This window comes from Girardinichthys multiradiatus, chromosome 8 (genome assembly GCF_021462225.1).
Source record: "Girardinichthys multiradiatus isolate DD_20200921_A chromosome 8, DD_fGirMul_XY1, whole genome shotgun sequence".
Taxonomy (NCBI): Eukaryota; Metazoa; Chordata; class Actinopteri; order Cyprinodontiformes; family Goodeidae; genus Girardinichthys; species Girardinichthys multiradiatus.
In genome coordinates this window covers 31,279,001-31,305,862 of record NC_061801.1, presented here as the reverse complement: position 1 = coordinate 31,305,862, position 26,862 = coordinate 31,279,001, and the positions used below count along the sequence as shown (strand labels likewise).

At 39.0% G+C, this 26,862-nt stretch overlaps 1 protein-coding gene across 1 annotated transcript; it reads right to left on the bottom strand.

The window, feature by feature from the left end:
- Positions 1-42: 42 nt before the first annotated feature.
- Positions 43-26,862, bottom strand: LOC124872339 (chondroitin sulfate proteoglycan 4-like). The gene is made up of 22 exons (XM_047372217.1): positions 26,686-26,862; positions 23,130-23,293; positions 21,478-22,584; positions 20,990-21,400; positions 20,784-20,905; positions 20,516-20,624; positions 17,211-18,539; positions 15,282-15,374; positions 14,353-14,850; positions 14,024-14,158; positions 13,333-13,518; positions 13,020-13,202; positions 12,545-12,721; positions 11,495-11,693; positions 11,271-11,402; positions 9,940-10,115; positions 8,744-8,939; positions 8,478-8,649; positions 7,918-8,314; positions 6,575-6,727; positions 5,892-6,473; positions 43-3,317 (listed from the first exon to the last, which is right to left on the bottom strand). Exons 1-22 carry the CDS (start codon positions 26,747-26,749, stop codon positions 2,202-2,204), a joined length of 7,701 nt encoding a protein of 2,566 aa, XP_047228173.1. The 5' UTR covers positions 26,750-26,862; the 3' UTR covers positions 43-2,201.

Below are 26,862 nucleotides of genomic sequence, written 5' to 3'. Positions count from 1 at the left end.
AATTCAGAACTTAGTTTTGGTTTATTGTCTGACACAGACATACATTTTTAAGAAACATATTTTATTAAAAACTATTTTCACATATGGACAGTAAATTGTAAAACAACACAGGCATGTAGAGCACACATTTAAGGGGTCCAAAGTGACAAGAATGTAGATGTATTTTAAGAAGTAACAAAGTCTACATCCACCTTCAGAGTAAATTGTTCATACTCTATTAAACAGAAGCAGATGCATCGATTTACTGCCCTAAATGGTTACAAACCTTGACAAATGAAACATGGATGTTCAAAATACAAAATATACGTTATGCATACAGAGCAAGGCACTGTATGCATAATGTATATTTAATGTGTATTCATAACCCTACACCCACAAACTTCAATGTATTTAGCAGAAGGGCTTTTATTCCAGAATTTGAAAGCAGACCTATACAGTACAGGTGTGCAGTTCATGAAAGCTTTTAATCTCTTTTTAATCTTCCAGAAGTGTATACTTGTGTGTAAATGTAATGTCTGCCATCCATTATAAATATTGTATCCAGTCCACCAGCTTATACGGCATGATCCACTCATTAATCTTTGTAGTTAGATGTTATTGCTAAATAGTACCTGTGGAGGTGTGTACCTGGGGTAGGTGGGAATAAAAATTTAAAAAAGGGTGCCATGTATTTGTATTCAACCCAATATATCCACCATTGTAATATATGGAGATGGTCTATGCTGCTTTCTGGGCTTCTCCTACTTTGTAACTGATTGCTGCTTGAAGATCTTCAAGCTGATTGGCTTGAAGGACCAAAGGGACTGTAAAGCTGCACATCTGACTTGACTCACTTAACTGCTATATACCTCATTTGTTAAAACATTAATGCTTTTTGTAACCTGTACATTTTTATTAGATTGGTTTTATAGGGGAGAGCTGTCATTTGTTTAATTCAAGCACTCAAGTTTATGTCGGTAGATAATTTGTAGGTTTGTACGTTCCTTTCTTTGTTGTTAGAAAAGTTAGATTTTTATTTTTCATTTAGGGATGTTTTGCTTGTTATGTTGATCTGAGTCCCAATAGAATATTATCAATCTTTAAAGTCTATCTGTCTTTTTATTTCACTGTATAGATTTATATTAGCCTCTAATACCCATTGACCAGTCACGGGATGTGACATTCCCCTTTATTCTGATACCCCTAAACAAAAATCCAGTGCAATCAATAGCCTTCAGAAGTCACCTAGTTAGTATATGTAGTCCTCTTGTGTTTGCTGAATGTAAGTAAAAATAAACAAGACTGGGGTGGAGGTCTATATTCCAGAAGGACAAAAACATGAAACATACACTCAAAGCTACAATGGAATGGACTATAACATAATTAGGTGTTAAAATGGCCCAGTCAAAGTCCAAACTTAAATCTAATTGAGAATCAGTGGCAAGACTTGACAGTTCATAGTTGATCTCTATCCAGTTTAATTGTGTCTTAGTTTTTTTTGCAAACAGGAATTAACAAAATAAATCAGTGTGTATATGTGCAAAGCTGGGGGAGACATACCCAAAACAACTTGCAACTCTAACTGCAAGTATGCACTTGTGCCTTTATATCGTGTTGGTCTATCACATAAAATTCCAATGAAGTACATCGAAGTTTGTAGCTACAGTGTAACAAAATGTCAAAAGTTCATGGGGTATGGGTTCTTTTGAAATATATTGTGTTGCTTACCTAAAGCTTACAGTACCTGAAGAGGCATGTACAGTAAAACACAACCTAACAGCTGACAAATGATATATAGAAGAAGGAACATATCAAATTTAAGGTAAGACGTTCATTTATCTCTTATTTCCAAACTAAAGTGTAGGCTAGCCAAAATGTTTTTGTGTTTCATGTTCAATTCAATTCAGTTTTATTTATATAGTCCCTATGTCTAACTCTAATGTCTGGCATTATTTTAAAAATAAAACAATAATAATCTTTATTGTTGGTTATTTGTCTACATTTAACCCAAGGAACTCTTGCCCCATGACAATTTTCATCATAAGCGTTAAATTTAGCAAAATAATTCAAGTCAAACTCCTTAAATTAGAGGGAAGATGCATTTTGTATTTTCTAATAAAAAATAAGTTAAATTAGCCCAAAATGCCACACATGGTCCATAGAAAGCAAACACATCTATTAATAACCCTTTAAGGCACAGTTTATGTACGAAGGACTTGCCTTCAAACCCAGTACTGGCTGTCTTTAAGAGTTGGTGTAGGGGACGGGGATCTCCAAGAAGTTTTATGTCCTGCAGGAGAAACTTGGGGCATATTACCACAACCTAAATGTTCTCTTTCGCTACTGCTACGACCTCTGGTTATTCCATCCCTACTGGCTAAATCAGATTCAAACGGCCCCCAGAAGGTCATTCCAGGAGCCAGACTCCTTCTTGGGCTCATGGGTACCCTGGGGGAGGTGGGGCAGCTTGCAGAGCCAAGTTGGGTGACAAGCACGTTGGGCATGGCCACACTTCTCTCTGGCAGGCCCATGTAAGGGCTATCCTCAGTGGATAGCTGCACTGCAGCCAGTTCGTGCATCAGTCGCTGACGAGCTTGTTTCTCTTTGCGATGGCGAAAAACCAGAATCAGAATCACAAGGATTACAATGAGAAGTAAACAAGTCAGCAGTGGTAGAATAATGAGGAGGGGATCAGAGGCAGGACGGGGGAGGATCTCCACATGAACCAGGTCGGGGATTGGAGGGCTTATTGGAACCTGCATTTCTAGGACAGGAGGAGTGTGGAGCTGTGGAGCATGAGTGTGCCCTTCTACTGCTATCTCTGGGCTGCTCCCTGATCTTCCTCCATGACTGCGCGTACGGTTCCCCCAGCGGCTGTGGGGCTTCACCTTTCGATGAGTCTTATTTTGGTTATTATTTGACAAAAAGTGAGGGTGCAAACTCTCGGCAGTCGTACTATGCATCACAGACTCTTCATGTCCAGCCCTTGGAGTCGTTCTGTTGTGTGCTCCAAAATGGGTAGTTGTGCGTTCATGACTTGCACCGTGCGCCTTGTGGAAACTTCTTGTGCCATGACGCATTTGGTGGTGGGGAAAGATGGTAAAGTGAAGCTCGCCCTTTGCTGGCTGGACGTTTCCAGCCTTTAGCAGGAAGGTGAAGGAATCATTGAGTGGCGTGGCTGGTGTGTGGCCACGGGCTTTTGTGAGTGAGGATTTATTTTTATGAATCTGGCTGTCAGCGTCACTGAGAGTCTCTTCAATAGCAACTCGGCCCTGCACGACATCTCTGAATGTAAATGACCTCAGTGCCTCTGATGCATGGTTTGGGTCGTAGATAATCTGTATACGTGGAAACAAAATCATTGCATCAAGAGTTTCATTAGCAGTTCATACACATTTTGTAACACTCTCCACACTTATTTGCATCCCTGATAAATATGTTTAAAAGACTTGAAGTAAACTGATCTTTTATGGCATAAGCATTATTTCACATGTATTCACTGGACTGAAAACTTTACCATCTTCCAATACCTTTCACAATACTACTTTGCTAGTATAAGTATAGGTTTTCTATAGGATTTAGTTCTGGAGACTGATATGGTTATAGAGGAAGATTAAATCTGGGTTAGGTGAACCATTTCATTTTTGATTTAAACATATATTTTGGATCAGCTTCCTGCTAAAAAGCTTAATGAACATCAGTTTAAGTTTCCTGGTGGAAATCAGCAGATTCTTATTTAGAAATATCTGCTGTTTTGAAATTTTTAACACAAACTTCTTTCGAAGACAAACACAATCACAGATCCCCCAACATGCTTATGTTTCACACTCTACCTGGAGTGTTTGTTGCTGAAACATTTAATCTTGATCTCATCTGACCGAAGCACACAGTTTCAGTTAAAGTACCAGAAATGTTTTCATTCTCCACATATTTATGCTTGTGATGGTAGGACAGAAAAGTATTCTTCCTGGCATGCTTCGCAAACAACCAGCAAGCATGAACTGTAAATAGGATCTTGTGGATTTTATGGAGACTTGGTGACCTACAATTGTCTAAGATTTGAAGATGATTTTCATCTGCTTTAACATACACTCACCTGCCACTTTATTAGGTACACCTGTCCAACTGCTCGTTAACACAAATTTCTAATCAGCCAATCACATGGCAGCAACTCAATGCATTTAGGCATGTAGACATGGTCAAGACAATCTGCTGCACTTCAAACCGAGCATCAGAATGGGGAGGAAAGGTGATTTAAGTGACTTTGAACGTGGCGTGGTTGTTGGTGCCAGACGGGCTGGTCTGAGTATTTCAGAAACTGCTGAGATTACTGGGATTTTCACGCACTATCATCTCTAGGGTTTACAGAGAATGGTCAGAAACAGATAAAATATCCAGTGAGCGGCGGCTCTGTGGGCGCAAATGCCTTGTTGATGCCAGAGGTCAGAGGAGAATGGCCAGACTGGTTCAAGCTGATAGAAAGGTAACAGTAACTCAAGTAACCACTTGTCACAACCAAGGCATGCAGAAGACCTTCTCTGAACGCACAACACGTCGCACCTTGAGGCAGATGGGCTACAGCAGCAGAAGACCACACCGGGTGCCACTCCTGTCAGCTAAGAACAGGAAACTGAGGCTACAATTCACACAGGCTCAACAAAATTGGACAATAGAAGATTGGAAAAACATTGCCTAGTCTGATGAGTCTCGATTTCTGCTGCAACATTCGGGTGGTAGGGTCAGAATTTGGCGTCAACAACATGAAAGCATGGATCCATCCTGCCTTGTATCAACGGTTCAGGCTGGTGGTGGTGGTGTAATGGTGTGGGGGGTATTTTCTTGGCACACTTTGGCCCCCTTAGTACCAACTAAGCATCGTGTCAACGCCACAGTCTACCTGAGTATAGTTGCTGACCATGTCCATCCCTTTATGACCACAGTGTACCCATCTTCTGATGGTTACCTCCAGCAGGATAACGCACCATGTCATAAAGCATGAATCATCTCAGACTGGTTTCTTTAACATGACAATGAGTTCACTGGACTCAAATGGCCTCCACAGTCACCAGATCTCAATCCAATAGAGCACCTTTGGGATGTGGTGGAGCAGGAGATTCGCATCATGGATGTGCAGCCGACAAATCTGCAGCATCTGTGTGATGCTATCATGTCAATATGGACCAAACTCTCTGAGGAATGTTTCCAGTACCTTGTTGAATCTATGCCACGAAGGATTAAGGCAGTTCTGAAGTCAAAAGGGGGTCCAACCTGGTACTACCAAGGTGTACCTAATAAAGTGGCCGGTGAGTGTACTTACTGTTTGGTAGGAGGTTAAACCTGGGTCTTCTTCGTGCCTTGTTCTAGTTGCTTAAAACATTTATTTATTGCTCTGCGTGTAGATGTGATTAAGTCAAAGTAGTTACCATTATCTTGTAGCTATTTCCTGACTTATAAAGCTCTTATCACATCCACTTTACTTGAATGGATTGTTCTCTATCTTTCCTGTTTTGAAGAATCACTCAGAGCAACTGGACTCTGTGTGTCAGAAAGACATGAATTCCCAATTAAAACTTGCACCACACTTGAACTATGAACTATACTATATATACTCTAGTGAAATTTGGGATTTTTGCTAATTTCATTTTAATGTAAGATTATACCATTGTGTTAATTAAGGATTTATTTAAGTTCTTCTACACATCTTTACTCAGGGTGCCAATAATTGCACAGGTTGCTGTTGATTACTTAGATTTCATGTACAAACGTTTTGTTAATGGGTGCTTAAAGTCCTACAGAAAAGCTTCAGATCTAAATTAATATTTATAATATGAGAGGCTGTGACAGGAGCTCTAAGTTGATTGACTTTAACCTGATGGACCACAAAATCCAAAGATTACAACAAACAGATTTACCTTGACCAATTTTCCATGTTTTGGCGGAGAGAGAACCTCAAAGACTGGATCGACCCTGCTGATTCTGGCCAGCTCAGAGGCATCAATCATAGCTTTGCCCAGTTTCACTGCAATCCCACTCGGAACTCTAACTGGCTCTCTAAGGTAGATCAGAGGCCTCACAGTAACATTCACTGTCTGCCCTGTCACTCTCCCATAGTCAATACCAGCAGCCCAGGCTGACACTGAGATCTGGAAGCTGTCCTCTGATTCGCTGAGATCAGTCATGTGATAGACAACCCGACCAAACTGGAGGTCCTGGTGCCAGAAGGTGGTGACCTCCTGGTCGTTTATAGCAATGCGCCCATGACGTGGGTGCTTGGTGACTGTGTAGGAGATATTGGCCTGCCTCTGACCGTTGGTTTGGGCTGCCAGCTGGTTGGTTGTCAGCACCACCGCCGTGCGGCCTTGGACCAATGACAGGCCAGTGTTGTTAACCATGGAGACAGACGGCTTAACCACCTCCAAGCTAAACAATTTGTAGAGCGGACGGTGATGACCATCAGTGACATTGAAGTAGAAAACTCCAGTTGAGACCTCACCCTGTGGAAGAAATCACAGCAATAGCCCCAAAAGAAAGGCAGAAAAGAAATTGACACTTTATTTTTACAGTTTTTATAAGTACTGAGATGAGTTTTTTTCACCTGCTGTGTAAAATGTAGTCGGCCGTGGTTGACGTCATACTGGGTGAAAGAGGTCACTGGCTCAGGTCTTTCTCCCAAAGTTAGGTAGCCATTGTTGGGCTTACTGATCACAAGGTAGTGCAGCTCTTCTGGTGGAGTATCGTGGTCCTCAACCTTGAAAAAGTCATCAGAAAAGACTTCAGAAAAAATCAGTAATGGTAAAATCAAATCATTTGTGTGCGCACTAGCCTTAGAGAGAGAGAGAGAGAGAGAGAAAGAAAATGTGGCTATTTGTAAAACCTGTAGGGTGTTAAAAAATCAAATGGAGCAAAAGAGCAGGAGAGGCATAATGCTGGAAAAAATTTATAAAGCTATTGCTCCATATTTCTTGTGCACACTGTCTGCTTTTATTTCTGTAGAGGAGATATGAAGCACAATACAACATTTAATTTTGACTGGATTTCAACAACAGAGAATAAAAAAAATTATATTGTAATGGTAGATTATTTAAAAAATATATTTTCCTTCATTTAGTTTAAAAGGCATATGGAAGTACTGAAGAAAAAAGTCTGATAATAAAATTAGACCTCACTTGAAATTACATAACCTGGCTAAATCTATGCGATTTGCATCAACACATCCAAATTACATGAAAAATATTTAAAAAGTGTCCAGGAACCTTAGGTTTCTCAAACAATTGCCAACAATGAGGAGGGACTTGTAATTCAGAGAATGATTAGTCTGATGATACAAATTCAGGTGTTAGTTTGACTGTGGTTTTTAAAAGCTGAGCACACCTCTTGTCACTAAGAATATTCATCTTTAATTAAAACACTGCATTCTGTGTCAGTCTTTCTTTCTGTTAGCATGACTTAACAATTTCTTGGAGTAACCTGCATCGTTCCTTCTTTATCTATGCAAAGCCTGCATTCAAAGGCTTACTTCTGGAGGACTTTGGTTTTTTTCAAAATAAAAGCAGCCTATTTGAATTAAGAAGCAGTGTGCCAGGTCTGGGTAAGATTTGGCCATTTGTTTAAAAAAATCTGCATAACAACAGGATGCTTTAAATTTTCTTTGTCTGCATCAAACATTAGCACCTAAATATGTCACAAAATCGGCATACTGCAAAAAGCGCTCATTTTCGAGAATCTGGTACCTTTAGCTTTGGCATTGATTTAGAAAAATACATTTGAGAGCAGATCTTTCTCTGCCTGAAACTAAATATCATACAAGAAAAGTGCTAATGGTGCATTCTAATTAGCAATTCGTAAGCAAATAAGACAGGTCACACTTACTTTTTTCTCAGTGTCTGACTGAAAAATCCAATTCATAAAAATAAGAACTATCATGAAACACTGGCCTACCTGAAGGTTGTCAGGTCCAAGAATGACTCTCTCCCCAACCACAACCTTCATGCTCGGGGCTCTGCTCCTGATTAATGGTGGGTGGTCATTGACGGGTGTCACTGTGATGTTGAACATCTCTGTCACTGCCACGCCGTCCATGGCAGGGTGGCGATGAGACGCAGTGCCCAGTGCTGGAAAGGAGGATGACGAAGCAGAGTAGAGAGGGGAAAAAGAAGAGGAAGAGGAGGAATCAGAAGAAAAGGCAGACAAGGATAATGAAGAGGAGGAAGAGGAAAGATGCAAAGGAGCCACCCAGGCTCGAAAAGTGAAGCTGTCCTTTGTCGTCTCTGAGTCGTCGTGGAGGTACATGATGCCGAACTTGTTCAGGGTGGCTTGTGAGAAATCTGGCTGGCTCCTGTGAGAAAACATCAAAACCCAAAAGGAAGGTTTAATTAGAATTCAATAATATGTATCAAATTTTCTTTCCTCAAATTTACTTTAACACTTGCAATTTGGCCATCTTGGGTAAGGCATTCACTACATTTAAAGATAAATAATCTGTTTTTGCAAGATGTCACCTGGTGAGATTGTGTCCCTGTATGGTCAGAGCTCCGTGTCGGGGCAGATAAATCACTCGGTACATGATGTGGTGGTCCTTTCTGTGGGACTCTGGGAGGTTTCCCAGCAGGTTAGAGGCATCGAGCTTAGAGCGGTCAATTGTCACTCTGCCTCCTTCAGCCACCACTGCACCTGGCAAACAGAAACAGACAGAAAATTCTTCCGACTTGAACTTTTCTTTGTGTCCAGGAGAGAGAAGGGAGTCCAGCTGAAAGAGAGGCAGTACCTGCATTGTTTAGTAGTTTAGTCCTATTTTGAGGGATACCAAGGTGTTCATTGGCTTGGTAGGAGATTAAAATGGTGAAGGTGCGTGGAGGGAGAAAAGCTGGAGGAGAGGAGACGGTGAAAGAAAAGGAGTCTGCAGCCGACCACCCAACTGACTCTGGCTTGTTCTGATCATACAGGATCAACCCGTCATTCACCTGAGAGGGAGAGAGATGATTCAGTCAGGAGGGAGGAACTGTAATTCCTGATTATTTCAAGGAAATTTTGCCATGGAAAGAAAGCAGTCTTATAAAATGTTACAATGGTTAGCGAATTAACAATTTCTTACCTTAGTTATATTTGTTACTTAACATCATCTTTTCAAGACATTTGTCAATAATATCAGGAAATATATTACTAGTTGATCATATTCTAAATTTAAAAAGAAAAATTAAATGCAATGAATAGATAAAACTATGGATTTTAGTGTAATTTTCAATTTGATAAAAACACACACTAATATTGAAAATAGTTTGGTCAGATATAAAATTAAATATATATAGTAAAAAAGATATGGCAAATATGATTTATAAATTCAAACTAATTAATACAAATGTGTTTTGCAATGTTTTAAAACTAAATGTCCTCTCCATATTGCAAGGAAAGCTGAAGTACACTCATTTACAAAATGTTGTTAATGTTGAGAAATGTTTATGCTAACTTGGAAAAGTTTAATTTCAGATGTCTTAATAAAGATATTTGGCATTAAAATGTCCACTGACAGTGTTTTTAAAAAGTGTACACAACAGTGTTTATATACCAGGTTTTGGAAATGAAAAAATAATGAGGCCGTCATTTCAAATCTTTTTTCATAAATAATTTGACAAATGGATGGATGATGGACTGGCGACTTGTCCACGGTGTACCCTGCCTCTCGCCCATAGACTGCTGGAGATAGGCACCAGCTCCTCTGCGACCCACTATGGAATAAGCGGTAGAAAATGACTGACTGACCTTGACAAAATTTGTACAATTCAACTGAAAAACAAAACTTGCTACGAAGACTTTTCACCTTTCTACTACTGCGCTCAAAAGCCAAAAGACATAAACGGCAATGGCTGCAGCGGTATAAAAATACATTACATATTTTAACTTTTTTTCTTGTCGTTTTTGAACACGCTGAAACATAAGAGAAAAAAAAAAATCATGCATTCCTACCATGCTCTGTGTAAATGTGGAAATGTTTCTGAAAGAGTTATCAGGCAATCGTCTGACCAGGCGACCAAATTTAGGAGGAGCAGTCACAGCAAAAATCACGGACTGGTTCCTTCCGATTTCACTGTTGATGCTGGAAACAACCTGAAGGTCCTGCTCTGAGATCGGAGTCACGGAGCCTTCAGGAGGAACAGAAAAGGAAAGAGAAGAACATTTGACTGGCTACAATTATATGTATGGTTATATCAGTATTTAATGCAATGTCGTTTAATTTATTGGAGTTATGGTCATTAATTTCTTTGAGCAAAGCACAATTTTTTAAAATATTTAAAATATATTTAGTATATATTTAAAATAATATGATAAGGTTTCAGTTGGGAATAAAAAAAAAAAAAAACCAACAGGTTGTTAAAACAGTTTACAGGAAAAGGTTGCAAAAAAAAAACACCAGGCAATGGAAACGGAAATGAAGTATATTATTTGGCATTCTTGCTTTGTTTTATGAAAAGCTTTCAAAACTGTTGGTTTGCACACTTTCCCCCCTTTTTCTTCACATCCTGCTTTCAAAAGATGGTAAATGTTTCAAATCTACAAGTCACAACAGCACTGGTATTTGAGAATCTGAAGGCATTTGCTCTGGCTGTAACTGACATAACTATACATACATGAGTAGTTTTCCCTTGCATGCATAACGTCTTATTTAAATCTGGACAAACTTTCAGTGCAGAAAAACACTGTTTGCTCAGTAGCACTATTTTAGGAGCATATCTTCTTTTGCCTGTGGTTTGAGACTTCAAAGTGCTGCAAACTCTGGCTTTAACACATTTATCGCAATCAAACTACTTTGTGAGTTTGATGAAGACTCTCTATGAAGGTAAATGCATGGGCTACATGTATGTTGTGTTGTATTTCACCCAGGCTTGATTTCATTTTAGGCCTAGTTATTTACCTTTTCGGGTTTATAATTTGTGAGGAGAAAATTAATTTGTTGTAATATTTACCAGTATCAAGTTGTAATTCACCATATAGTTACAGCAGCTCTGTTCTTGAATGAAATGAATATCACCGTGATCATTTTATTTACATAGTACTAATGAAACCACTTTTACTTAAATTGAAAAGATGCACTGTTACATTTAATTAAATATATTTTAAACTGAGACCAGAAGTAGCATCACTGGTCAGTGCATGTTTTACATGTTACAGTACAGGATCACAGTATTACTATGCATAAGTACTATTTTCCTTTTAGCTTAGTAACAATAATTGAATGTGTTTTGTGAAAGGTTATAGCCACATTATAAGTAATGTCATTTGTAATGAATGAGGTATACCTGGGTACACCTCCATAGGGTGGTTCTTCTGTAAAGTCAGGACCAGAGCGTGGGCTGTTGTGCTGAAGATCTGCCGAGGAGCAAAGTTAACTCCATCATTCACCTGAAAGTGAAAGCCGCCCGATAACGGACCTGCAGGTGGGACAAGACAGGGTAAATAAACCAGTCTTTTACATCAGAGCCATGTTTGGACACTGACACTGCAAACAGGTCCGTGTGTTTACCGCTGTGCACAAACACCAGCTGTCTGCTCTGTATATAATTTTGGGTAAAGTTCAGGATGTGTCTGGACGGGGCGCTCTTCAGGGCCAAGTGACCGTTGCTCGGTGGTGTGACAACAAACTCCAGGCCCTCAGGTGGAGTATCTGAATCATCTGCACTGAGTTCATTTGTGCTTATTTCTGTTACAGAACCCACCCACACCTGCAGCACCAGAGAGACAAAACAGAAAGGACATGACACACTGGCTTTATTAATAAACCCCTGTAAGAATATTGATACAGCTCTCATTTCTAAAACTGTTCATCATTTTGTCCCTAAAACAACAGCTTACTTTTGATTTGTTTGTCACTCGACAGAAAGATAGCGGGTTCAGCTGATGGGTTATATTTACTGGTACGTGCTACAAGAATCCAAATAATAGTCACCTCAAACAACACATGATGCCTGCACTCTCTGTCAGTTGAAAAACAAGCAGTATTTTGATCTTATATTAAATGCAGCCACACAGTATTAATTTACAAAGCATGCGACTTCCGTCTTTTATCAATGTTTAATTCAATTCAATTCAATTCAGTTTTATTTATATAGCACCAATTCATAACACATGTTGTCTCAAGGCACTTCACAACAGTCAGGTAAATACATTCCAATTAATCCTAACCATTGAACAGTGCAGTCAGATTCAGTTATTTATTCAAATTGGATAAAACGTTTTCTGTCTAAGGAAACCCAGCAGATTGCGTTGAGTCAGTGACTTGCAGCATTCCCTCCTTTAAGACTCTATGTTGCTATCTTGTGTTGACGGAGCTGGGTAATAAAAAAACTTCCACCGCTTTTAAATCATTTATACTGTATATCAGTGTTTTTGGCTCCTGCCAGGAAAACAAAACAGTAACTGAGAGGAAGACAAAATGCAACCATTTGTAAGGACTGTGGAAATATGATAGGCTCACTGCTAGCAATGATAAGTTTAACATCTGTTTCAGAGCATCCAGTTGGCTCAAGCATCAGCTTCTCTTTTGAACATAGACATTTTCTAGGGAATTTCCAACCTTTAGGCCATGGTTGGTGGTCACAACAGGTGTCTCGTCATTGACAGGTGTGATTGTGATGTGAACAGTGCACGGCAAGCTGTGCTTTTTCATCTCTGTTTGATTAGCTACAATTGTGAAGTTGTCCTTTGGTGTTTCACTGCCATCATGGACATAGGAGATGTACTCATGCTCCACCTAGAAACAGATGTTCAAATTAAATTACAACATGGTGTGTTTCAAATAACAGATTAGGAGATCAGCATTTCTTTTTTAAATGAAAGATTTTGATTTAATGTATTCAAAAATCTATTATTAGAATAAATTGGTGTAATAATGCACTTAGATAAGAAAAAGAAAAGACTTTTGGGTTATTAAGGTATAATAAAAGGGCGTACTGTAGCTCTTATATCTCTGAAAAGAAAGGAAGAAGTCTATGTTGAGGGATGAGTCTAACTGACACAAGTTAGATATTTTTAAATGTGTTATATCTTACCTCTGTGTGTGTAAAAGCATTGATAGGCATCCCCGGGATACGGCTGTGCTCCAGGTGTCCAAACCTTGGTGGAACAATAACTTGGTAAAGGAAATTCAACCCTAAAAAGTGATGACTGGCAACCTTAATAATGCTGGATGTGAGAGGCATGGACGACCCTTCATCAAGGGTCAAGTTCAACACCTGAAGATTTAGGAAGCACAGATGATTACTGCAGTTAGTTAGACAATTTGCAAACTGTATTCCATAATGGGTTTTAGACATTTAATCCTTCCACTTTTAGAGCAAGTTTAAGCTTCAAATATTTTGCTACCTGTAGGGGAAGCAGGATAGGTATGATGTCAACCACCACCCTGATAGGCCCAACCTTTGTCACCCCATTGGTTGCTTCCAAGAGAATAGAGTCATTGAAGCTACCTGCAGCCTGCTGCTGATAAATGATTGATCTTTGGTTGAGATCTTCTTGAGTAAAGGTGATTGTAGGCTGCTCTTTGAGTCCCTGGACAGAAGAATGGGACCAAACGATATTTAAACACAGTTCCTGATTGAATAACTGGGTATAACTTGCCTTGGCTGTATTATATAATGTGATTAAAAAAGTAAAAATGAAGTGTAAAGTTAAATAAAATATACCAAAAGCTTTTGTTGTCATAGAAATTTATAAGCAACCGTATTATGAAATTTCCTGTTGTCTTGAACCAATTCATAAAAAATGTGGTTACATCGAACACATTTGGGAGACAAATAAAAGTTGTGTGTTTCAGTTCAGTTAATGCTGATAGAAGGAAAAAAGTATATATATTCCACTAATTTCTCCTCGCTGTGCAATGTGTTGAGAAAATTGGTTTTTAAGGTAGTTGCATTCATTTCTCACTGTGAGGTGAAACCTATAATCTTAGACTATCAATATGTCTAGTAGTAATCGGTACATGTCATGACTTGACACAGTTTGTTGCTGATTACAGTGAACAATTCCTGTCCCACTGGACCAGCAGTGAACACACCTTTTGAAGGTCCTGCTCCTTTCCAAGTGCATTTTCATGCTTTATATTGCCAGATAATCTATAAATAATGCCCACTGTAGGAGGGATTTGGACAATGAAGACTATTTCCGAGGGTAAACTGTCCTCATGGACCACCTGGTTTAAAAAACAGATAAAAAAATCAATGCTGACAGAATAACAACAGAAATGATATTATTAGTAATGATACAAAGCATTACTTTATACAGTTGTGGGTTGGCAATGGTGATTATGGAACAGATTATTTAAAATCTGGCAAAACAGACTACTACATGTATTGTTCCTATATTAGGAAACCTTTCTTCACTCACCTCTACATCTTCTCTGCTTATGGGGGTATTCTGTCCCTCAGCCACCACGACTGGACGATTGGTTTTGACAGTTGGAGGCCTGTGATGACTCTCTAAGTAAATTTTCACTGGCACTCCAATATCCAGATGCACCTCCCTCCTCCCCCTTTCAGTCAGCCTCTCAGTGCTTCTTTCTCTCGCTCTCGCCGTCACATTGAAAACATCTAACAACTCGTGGCCTCCGCTGTGGTGATAGGCCAGACGCCCCGCCACCAGGTCTCTCTGGGTGAAAACTGAAATGGCATCAGTTCCTATGATTGCCTCCTTCAGCCCATCATTAAAGCAGAGTACACCATGTCTAGGAGGAACGTAGACCTCGAACGTCACTTCCTGGGGGTCCCGAATGTCGAGGTTGCTGATGACACTCAGGTTAACAGAAGTCAGGGCTGCAATCCCACTCTGCTGGACCATGAGACCTGTGTTGTTCTCCACCTGCAGGTATGGATCCTGCGCCATCACCTGCACCAAATAGGCACATAGAAAATTGTTCAAGAATATAGTCTAATCACATTATGACTGCTTCTGAGGATCAAAATGTCTACATAAAGTTAAAAGAAAACTTTGAAAGGCCTTCAGAGATTACAAGAACGTCTGGCTACTTTAAATGACTGAGGACTATTTGCTAACTTTTAACAGATTGTTAAAGTCACTATTCTCTTTGAGTGGTTCTCTGTTTTATACCAGAGCAGCATTATCTCATTCAATATCTGGCTGTATACAAACAGTTGAAAACGTTTCCCTTGACATTTAAGCCAGTTATTTAACTCTTTATGGGAAGAGAAAAAATCCAAACCAAAGAGGAAGATGATGTGCTGTCCAGTGTTGCTTGACTATAAAGCTACAATTATCTACAATAAAATAATAAAATGTTAAGAAAGAGATGTATTTACCTCCAGCAGCGCTGAAACATAATGTTTCCCATCTGTTACAAAGAGCACAAAGCGTCCAAAACTCACCCCGCTGTGGATAAACAACACCTTGTTCTGAGGAAAGAAAAATACAATAAGCAGTTAGAACAAAATGTATTGCAATGAATATGGCTTTGAAAGGTTGCAACATTTAAACTAAGAAGTTATTTTCTAGTCCAAACCAAAGAAGTGGTTGTAAAGTCTAAAAAGCAATAAAGGGGAGTTGTTTAAGGGTGAGAGATGCTAATAGTTTCTGTCTGACACAATCATTTTCACATAACAGGAAAAAGCTGTCCAACTGTTTTCATGTTTCTCTGTTACATTCCTAAAATGTATACGGTTTTATCTAGTTTTTATTTCAACAGTGCTTCAGAAATGTTATATAAATAAACAGAACCAAGCAAACGTTTCTCTTATTTTCTGATTTGTGTGTAAATAGCCTTACATCTGCAGAACAGCCCTGGCATACTCCTTCAGAAAGCTGTGTGACCATGTTTTTACTTTCATGTGATGTCGTCTCTACAGCTAGAACCCTGAACCTGTGCGTCAAGTAAAGTGCCCTCTGGGCATTTTGATACACCTGATGATGTTTAGAAGGCCTTACAATGAATTCATCTTTCCAGGCATAAGCACCCTGACAAATCTACAAAACCTGACCTTTTTATTAGAGAACATTTACTCAATTGGGAAAGAAAATAATTGTATTTTATAAAATCCCTGGTGACACAATCATTATTACCTCTTATATTTCCTCTAAAATAAATATAGTTGAAGCATATTATACTGAATAAGGTTATACTTTGTTTATTCAGATGACCACTGTGTTTAAGGATCATAATTTGGGAACCCATGACATTCTGTTTCTATTGACTATACAGTATATGCAGCAGCATTACTCTGTTGATTAAGAATGGGACATCACACAAGTTAATTTGTGTGAAGGCAGACAAGCAAATAATTTGGCAATATAGTGTATGTTGTGACACAGTGTCCCTTTTCTCTTAGCCACTCTTCAAAATAAGAAAGATAAGAGGACAAGCCTGTTAAGCAGGCCAGATGTGTACTGATCTTTGATTGCAGTCCGGATAAGGCAACAAGAAATAATAATCTCCTGAAGATACCTATATGTAATGTTTAAAACAACTGGAGCTGTGGCCAGCAAGGCTGGATGAAGACCAGTGATAGGTGAGATGACTAAACACTACTGAGACTTTAACTGGAAGCATGTGGTTTAGTGAGATAAAACTAAGATTGATCTTTCCTACAACAAACACTCCAAGTGGGTTTAAACAAAAATCCAGTGGCTTCTGCTAGAAAACTAAAAAGAGGTAAGTTGGTTCTTTTATCGGGATTATTATCCAGTGTCCTTGGCCAGTTTAACACATTAGTGGTTTACCAGACACATAATTAACCTTCGCTTAAAACCATCTGAGTCCTCAAAAGTAAATCTCTGGAAGATATTAAACAATCGGGCCAACCAAAATAAAAGGTCAAAGAGTTCTCTGCATTTCTCAACCTTGGGAGATGTTATAGGACAAGACCAAGTGCTGTTTTATGAGTAGAAATGTTTGTATGAAATATTTAAAGCATAAGGTCAATAGGTGTGGCTTAATCATTTTTTAACATGGGATTTTTCCTCACTAATAGATCTACTCAGTTGTACCGTTCTAAAATTGTTAGCGTGAGAATACGTCACACAAACAAACCAGCTGTGCAGAAGGTGTGGAGGGGCAGTGGGACTGTTTACATTACACTAGCAAATATCTGTTCCTACCACTAGCTGTGTCACATTAATCTCTCTGACTTTCTACTTTCCTACACAAATTTAAGCATGTCAGTAAATGTGTAAAAGCTTTTACATAACGATTCTGTCACCTCATTCATGAAGTTTATTCAGAGCTAAATGCTAACCTGCTCAAGGTCCCGCTGCGTGAACTCATACAGCCTGTGACTGGGATTACTGGCCAGCACCAGCTCCCCCATTGGAATCCCCCTTCGTGTGTAGACCAGCCAGCTGTCCTCAAAATCCAAGTCATCATCACGGTAGCGCAGATCTTTCAGGGTCACCAATCTCTGTCCATCACGGGCCACGTGGAAGACCTTGTCGACAACCCTGACAGGCCTCTGATCGTTGACGAGCTGCACTGAGATGTTAAAGGTGTGCTCTGCAGTCTCTCCATCTTCCTTCTTGCTTGTGTGTTTGTGTGGTTTGTAAACAGCGATTTGAAACGTGAAGTAATCCTGTTTGGTCTCGCTGTCGTCGTGAACGTACATGATCCGCTCCTCTGTGAGGTCCTCATTGGTGAACGTCGTTATGTTGTCGTTAATGGAAGTTGAGTTGGACAGATTGATCTTTCTTAACTGCCCATGCCTGGGGCTCACTGTTACATTATAATGAACCTCCCGGTTACTCGCCGTATGAGTGAACAAAATGTCCTTCGTGATTACTTTACTTGCTCCTTCGAGGATCGAGAGGCCTTTATTAACGATGGTTACAGCACTCGACTCTGCTTTGATGTTGATCCTGAAGTCATAAGGTGTTGAAGCTGCGTGAGCAGAAAACACCTGAAAGCTGAAGGAATCTCTTGTGTCATCGTGCAGTCTGTTGAAGAGGTCATACTTGACCAAACCCTCTGTGATGTTCTCTTGGCTAAAGGTTGAGTTCCTTTGCAGAACCTTTTGGTTGAGGAACAACCGTCCTTTCTTTGGAACTGTCAGGACTCTGAAGAAAAGATCACCCTCATTGATTTTAACACCTTTAGAAATCACATGAAGGTCTTCAGGTGTGAGGACAGCACTCTCAAGGCCAATCACTTCCATCTTGCTTCTCGTTACCTTCAATTGAACCCAGCGGATCTCTATAGGGAAAACAACCTCCTCTTTGGCTATCGAATTAATAACGATTTTACATTTGAATTGGTCCGTAATGTTGATCTGAGTCTGAATTCCATGGTAGGTGCTGATATACCGGATCCTTTCCTTTTCCAGGAGTCTCTGTGAGAAAAAGGTGCTGGATTTCCATTCACCCCTTGAGTGCAACCTCTGGATCTCCCCAAACTGTGGCAACTCTGTCACATCATACCACACATCTACTGAACTATCAGCCACATTGACCCGTACTGCTAGGTGACTGGTGCTGATGATGGCAGCTTCACCCTGGTTCACCTCCAGTCCAGTTTTATTCACTAGTTTGTATTCAAGTGTCAGTGCCATGATCTTTAAAACTACTGTGTTGCTGACCTGTAAATATGAAAGGAAAGGAAATGTTTTGGAAAATCCATGGAAAAGATGTCTTTACTATCCAGAAATTTGGTTAGAAAGTGAAAAGTCAACACAAAAAACTTTTACTGATGTCTAATTGTGGATACAAGGTAATTTCTGATAGTTTAATGTGATCTTGATCAATTGCTCCTTGGGCTTTCTCAAGATTTCCCTTTAAAGATTTTCCTTGAACTTTGGCTGTTAAGATACAAGCATATTGTATATTGTGGATAGACGCTTGAACAATGGAGCTGGTTGACCATCTGACGAACTAATGTCATGTTTTTGACCCAAAGAAATCAGATCGTTTTCCTGCAAATTTCCAAAGTTTCTAATAATTCTTGTTATGCTTTTTTGAACAACCAAGAATATATAAATATTAGACATAACTGCTAATTTCTGATCCTACCTTCTTTCACTTCTGAGTTTATTCAATCCAAATCACCCCTTTTGCCAGGTCTGATTTGGAAATAAAAAATAATCTTCATCTCAAGGTGATTCTTTAGGTTGGATAGTTAAAAACCATAGAAAAGAAAGGTAAAATGAATATATTCTGAATCAGCTTTTCAGTGTAAGTGTGTAAGAGGGTTATGTTTCCATCTGCAACAGAGCCGCCTGCAGCAGTGACGTCCGAACACAGGCAAGTATCTGTTGCTTCTCACCGTATGTGAGAACAGAATTTTGACTTATTGATCTAAATATAACCGACAGCAAAAAAACAAGGAAGATATCTGACCAAGGTTTGACTATAAACTACCATGGTAGTACATGAAATACATGTGCCATGGCTATATTAATAGTTTACTCCGCTGATATTGTCAGATTAGTGGTTCATTTCTTGGGTGCATATTTTTCCAAACTTGCCCTGAATTTTATGATATAATCCAGTGCCTATGTCAGTGCGTACTTAAAATTAAGGAAAGTGGATATGTAGGATCAATTAAGAAGCATCAAAATGAAGAAGTATCAGCAATAAAAAACAGAAAAACGATCTGAAGGCATGTCTTCAAGCAACAACAAAAAACTAAAATCCATCCAAGACCTGACCTAGGACCTAAGAGACGCAATGGAAATTGAAACCGACTGCACCTTTGTGGCAGGCTCCTCGTAACCAAGGGCTTAAAAAAACTCAATATAATATTGATTCTTTGCTAAGTTGTCTGTTATGTGTCGGTACAAGATTCAGAACCTTTTCATCCCTGAAGGACTTGTATATTAGAGTTAGGCATCTAAACAATAAAAGAAAGCTGAAAATTGCCAGGTACTTGATAGAAAATGAATTAAAAGCAGCCAGAGTCCAAGGAAAAACTTCAGAAAGCCTGAACTACTGCTGCCTGAGATAATTAAAATATAAAGATAAATAATATAAAGATGACTCGAGACCTTTGAATAGTACCTTAAAGTAAGAATGGGTAACAAGACATACATTTCTATCACAATAGTTTGTGGTATTTATTGTAATAAGAGTAAAAATAACTAAAAAAGTTTATAAAAATATCTACAGTTTTCTCCTGTAATAGGCTGTATGCTGTGACTCTATGTCACAGCATACAATTAGAGCCCTTCAAACTTAAACACTGCTCCAAAAAATAAAGTACTATATCACCAGTTACATTAGTAATATTTTTTTTATATAATAAAATGTATTGCTTTTATAGACCCGAAAATTGAAAAATAGTAAAATGATCAATTTATGCCACATTGTTAGTTTTTCAAGTTTGCAGACATCATCAACTGGAGATTATCGATTTAGTGATGAATCACAATTTTTTCACAATAAAAATGTTTTTCTGATAATGGTAAACAATACATTATTTCCCAATCTATAATGTAAATGGATAGTTAACTAATCCACTAAGGAAGAAAACATCGGTTTAACCCTTCTGAAATATTTTGCTTAAACAACAAATATTTTACTCCACTAGTTAGAATTTAGTAGCCATATGTTTACTCACTCTATGCCCATCGCTGGCTCTGAGGACCAGCCTGGAGGCAGAAACTCCTGTGTGCACAAAGAAGATCTTACCCTCTCCCAGATCATTTAAAGAGAACAAGTTGATGGGCCTGGAAGAGAGACATTGTCAGGTTATTCTTAATGTTTCACCCCTTTATCTGTACTGCTACCAAATGATTGTTTACATCGAAAACCCCTGTACATATATTAAGCTAAATCTAAATAGATCTGCAAAGCGCTGTGAGAACAGCCCAGCCCATAACACCAACCTGCCAGGGTAATCTTGGTTCTCGAGGTAACCTGCTTCAGAATTGAGGTTCCCCATTGAACTTAAAGAAAGATCCTCAGGACTGCTGTCAGGGTCTAAGACTCTCAGCATATCTGTTGTCAACTGACATGGAGAACACATTTATTTGACTGTCTTCTCTTGAAATAGCTCAGCGTACTCTATATCTTGACCTTCTGATGTGCCTACCTGTCGTTTGGACTTCTCCAGCAGAGTAAAAAGGTTTCCTTGTGGCAAGCTAAGAACAGGAGCATCATTAACCGGCGTGATGCTGATATTAAATTGGTGCAGATGATTGTCTTTCAGAAATGAAGGCAGCTCATTCTTATTATTAGAGAAGATTGAAAATGTGAAGAAGTCATTGTGGTCCTCTGAGCCGCTGTGAACGTACATAACCCGACCCTGCCACAGGTCCAGCATGCTGAAAGTTCGATCCTTCTCCTCTGTCCCTATTCCGATGATCTTCTCCTGCATTTCCCCAGGAAACCCATCTGGATCTGGATTGGGATTCAAATGCAGCTGACCATGAACAGGAGGCTCAACGATGCGGCACATTAGATGTGATGGATGGATCCCCAGTTTGCGAAAATCAAGATTCACCTGGAAGAATGCAAAGTTGTCAAACAATGTAAAGGAAAAATCCAGGGGACATACCAGGAGAATATAAAATGTCCTACCTTTATATGTTTTGGTTCAAGCAGCACCTGTCCTCCTTCAGCTACCTCCAGTGTTCGAAGCAACAATAGGTTTGTGGCCCTGTTGTTGATGATCATCTGTGTGCTGGTAACATCAAACTCAGGGACATCTGTTGGACTGGAAATTATCACTATCTTTGGAGCTTGGCCTATGTTACAGCCCACAGTAACATCCTTGGTGACCATAGCATTAGGTAGACCAGTTTTTTGAGTGTTCACCCTAATTTTTTGGAGGCAGCCTTTAAATGATCTTCCTCCTCCTTCTTTAGAAGGAACAGAAGATAATCCTGTACTTCTTGCTTTTTCTAGAGCAACGTCATCCAGTCCTCCAAGGAAGAGAGGCCCTTTGAGCTGAATGGCCTGGAGCTCCTGACTCAGGCTGGCCTTCACTAACTCCTTGCCTACCTTCAATTGGATGCTATCAGGGAGTAGGAGCAGCTGGATGGGGTACCAGGTTTGCTTGCTGTAGACATGTGTCAGTGAATGCAGCTCAGTTTTACTACCCTCTCCATTTCCTATCGAGGCCACAAGGTGACCGTCTCTGATCTCGATGGAGACAAACCCTCCTTTACTCCCAGAGCTGTACAACACAAGTCCATTTTCATCTTTCGAGGAAGGGTGAAGTTCACACTCAAATGTCCCCTCTTGGAGGACCTCCCATTGAGGGAGAGAAATGAAGGCTTTAGAGCTGGAAAACCTCACAGGATCTTCTTCTGTTGCTGAAAATTGTGAACTACAACCCAGGGATACCTCGTGGATGCTCTTATACTCAGAATGCACCTGAAGGCTGGACAATAGGTTGTGTTCATTGAAAACAACTTCATCCAAGCAACCCCTAAACCCAGCTGAGATGTTAAGAAGGTAAGGATGGTTTAGTCCAGGTGTCCCACCAATAAGGAGCCCGTCCTCAATGCTGAGCTCCAAATCTGGTTCTGGCATTCGGAGACTATTGTGAGAGGTTCGGTCTACAATCATGTTGATGTTGTGGTGTGTGTGGTTCAGATCCACTGTGTGCCAAGCCAGATCGTTAAGATGGGTGCCCCTTTCCGAACTTAGAAAACGCTCACCTGAGCCCAGGTTCAGACGTACCTGAAATGTGTGGGTGGACGTGAGAAGGAAAGAGAGAGTGATGAAACGTGTAGGTTGCCTTATTTGCAATCTTATCATCCTAGTTTCATGCCTTAAAATAAACCAAGGTTTCCAGACCATTCCAGAAATAGGAACGGAAAGTCAACACATTTATGGTTTTATTCTTCAGCCTCATTCATGAAGGAACATGTTCTGACATAAAACCAGAGCCAGAGGGTTTATTTTTTTCCTCAGTTTCAACATTCTGACAATACGTTGCATGCTTCCCTGGTGACTCTTCTTTGCATAGTAATAACCAGCAGATTGCTGCTGAAATGTTTTACTGCAATATCCAAATATAATGTTCCCTTTGTTTAAATGTTAATTTATTCCATTGTATGTGTCATGGAAGGGTTAGTTGCTCTTTAGTCAATTATATCAACTTTAATTGGTATTAAAATACTAACTGATTATTGTACTCCCATAATTTTCCTGGCGTCTAAAATAATGACAATTTCCAGCTATAGCCGGTCACTTCTTGTTTTAGTCCATCTATTAAGGCTTACCTGCAGGTGTCCAGAGATCAGCTCAAGAAGTAAAAAGTCTCTGCGTCCTGCTGCCAAAAACAGAAGCCCAGAATGGCTTGAGGTACGAAATCGTATGTGGATTAACGTCTGAACGGACTTCTCTATTGTTCGCAGGTGAATGTAGCCATTGCCGTAGAAGGAAACTGCAACAGGGAAGATGGATATAGATGAGGAACTAGGCTGTGACAAGAGCAATGAAGCTTTCTCATTGTTTTGTTCATTACTTATCAATGAATTTTCAGTTTACCTTGCTGTAAGTTTTTTTCTAAACTCAAAACACAGTAGTTAGTGTGTATAGTGGGTTATTACGATGTCATGAAAATGAAAACAGTCCACTGGAATGTAAATGTTTTGTCAAATGTGTTTATTCAGGTTATCCTAATGGCTTAAAAGTTGAGATTTACCTCACATTGGTCACTCATTGTTTCATTGATCCTGGCGGACTTGTTTGTCAATGTAGTGTCTATTCTGCACTTTGCAGCTTCGATCTGACTTCAGTTAATGATAGTTAATGCATTTAGAAATGGCTCCTAATGAAAGGTTCTGATGCTAATTGGACTTCTCTGTTGACCCAGATGACGCAAATTGGTCCTTTATTTATTCAGGATGTAATAACAAGCTAGATGCTGTTTTTACATTTAGAGAAACTTAAATGGGAACCTTACACATTCACAATGCAAATAAAGGAAGGTTTTTGTCCCAACCTGTACTTTAATTGTTGTTTTGACATTGCATAAACCTCTTCTTTAGCATAACACTTTTGGCTTACTTTATAAGTTATGCTTACATAATTACAGTGACATGCTAATGTTATATGTATATGAGTGCCATCATCTTTGGTGTAATGAAGTCAATATTTAATCAAAATCACTCAAGCAGAAATCTGTTGTGGCGCTCATTCAAAGATGATAATCCTCTCCGCTCATTTTGATTCAATCTGAAATGTCCGTTGGAAAGGCTAGCTTGAGATTCAATTATAATTGGCACTTTAAACCATCATCTGGGGTTGTTTTTTAAACATGGGAAATGGGAAATCAATATTTTCAAGAAACAAGTAAAGGTGTTTTATTATTTTTTTTGAAATTGCAGATTTTGCTCTCGAAACATATTCCTTGATACAGCAAAAATATGTGTTTCAAAATTATTTATACCCTTGAACTTTTTTCATTACGCATTACAGCTACAAATGTCAGTTTATTTCCATGTAATTTTAATGACCAACGCAAATTATTAAATTATTGTGAAGTAAAAGAAAAATGTGATTTACTTTTTTTTACAGGTAAAACTGTATAGCGGTGTGCTATACAGTATTGACTCAATACTTTCCAGATCCACCTTTTGCCTCATTTACAGCTGCAAGTCTTTTGGGGGATGTATCTGCCAGCTTTTCCCCATTTAGAATTGAAAATATGTCAAGCTTAGTCAAGATGGATGGAGAGTATTGGTAAACATCATTTTTCATGTCTTGTCATAGATTTTGAAATGGATTTAGATCTGGACTTTGACTAGACCATTCAAATACATGGATATTCTTTGATCTAAACCATTCCATTTGAGCTACTCCTGTGTGTTTAGAGAGGTGAACTTCCAACCCAGTAGTGTAGTCCCAGGTCTCAAGTCTTTTGCAGCCCCCAGCAGGTTTTCAGATGTTTTAGGATTGCTTTGCATCTGACTCCATCCATAATAAAAATCAACCCTGAACAGTTTTCCTTTCCCATCTGAAGAAAAGCATCCCCACAGCATGATGCTGCCACCACCATGTGGCAGCAGGGATAGCATGACCAGGGTGATGTGTAGTGTGGAATAATACTCTACTTGCCTGGCCTGTCAACTTAGATGGACAGTTATGCCTTGCTGGTTTTTTGAGTTGTGCCATACTCTATTTTCAGATAATTAATTGAACAGTGCTCTGTGACATGTTCAAATATGTGGTTTTATGAAGTAGTTGAACTTTAAACTAGTCCACAAATGTATCTCTGACCTGTCTGCTGTGTTCCTTGGTTTTTGTGATGCTGTTTGCACACTAAAGTTCTCCAAAAGATCCTCTGAGACCTTCATAGAACATCTGTAAATCAGCAAACTGTTTTCTCTTCCATTAAGTGTGAATATTAAGAGTAAAGCTATCTTTGCTTTCATTGATTTGACCTATAAAAACGGCAGTAATGGAACACTCAGTCAAAACGAAAATCCATATGTGAAAACACCCAGCAACATAGGAGTGAATGGAGGTCAGAGACATATGTTGCTGTATATTAGAGACAAAGATAACTTAAAAACTCCCTAAAACAAAGCAAAACAAAGCCCACAGCAATGTATGAAGGAAAGGGTAATTCAAGTACTATTTATCTTCATTTCTTTCATTAAAAAACTTCTAACTGGTCACCTTAGGAAGAAAACTAAAGCCAAGAATGTCATAATAAAGCAGTTGTAAAAAGCTGTGTACAGATGAGTAGGGTGACAATAGAGAGGGATAATATAAAAACTAACCATTTTATTTTTCCTTTGTTTTTGTGTTGGACAAAGCACACTAATATACACAAGAAACTCCTAACCACTGGAGACAGTATTCAGTCTTAAACATGGTTTTCAAAGCACCTTGCTTACCCAAATATATAAAAAATAAGTCATAACATAAGAAATAAGGAAAATGTTAGAATTATTATTATTTTGTTTTTGACATGGGGCCTAATTGAGCAAAATGTCACCGATTGCATTGCACAAGAAATATGTATTTTTTACATAAATCTTGAAAATAGCCAAATAATCATATCTAATCTCTTATTGGAAAATGTATTGTGTCTACAATTATTTAAGTTAGTTAGCAAAGCACTTATTATGTGTGATAAGACTGGTCCCAGCCAGAAGCACGCAGTCAGCAGGCTGGCCCAGCATGCAGCTCTGCATAAAGCCTATAAACCCACTGTCAGTATAACCCATAACCCATGTGTGTCCTAATCTGCCTCAATGATGCAGCACACTGGATTATTATTAATCTTCCTACAGAAACAGACACCTTGAATGAGGATGTGTGCCTTTTGTGTCAAACACAGCAGAGATGTGAGCAATTATTTAAGGCAAAATTCAAGGCATTTATTCATATTTTTCACATATTTTGTACATCCCTTTTTAAAACAAATTGAATAGGATGTGTGCTCTATGCTGCATGCTCCTGTTATACTGTTTTGTTAATAAAACTCTTGTATTTTGAGAGTTTGTCCAAGGGAGCATTTCATAAATTAAGCCAAACCTGTTATTGTGCCAAAGCAAGTAAGCACCTTAAAATATAATCCAGTTTACTGCCATATGTCACCAGTTCACAATAACAAACTAGATTAAACAATAAAATACTAAAAGAGGCAATGTAAACAGACTGAAATTCGTTTTGAGAAAATATTTATGGGTTTGCAAGGCTATATCAATTGGATCAATGACACACAAAGCAACCTATTTCTTTCCACATATTTCTGCAATCAGTTAAAACTTTTGCATGTCTCATTTACAAAGGAGTCTTTTTTTTTTCTCTGCAGCACCATACCTGCATACACGTGTCCTATAGAAATCAGCAGAAGTATGAGCAGATTCGCCAAAAAACGACCCATTGTTGACCGGGTTATTATCTAATCAGATAAGAACAACATCTGGCTCTGACAGCACTCCCCATTTACAAAACAGCACTGGTTCTGCATAGCATTCCTCTTAATGGTAACTTCCA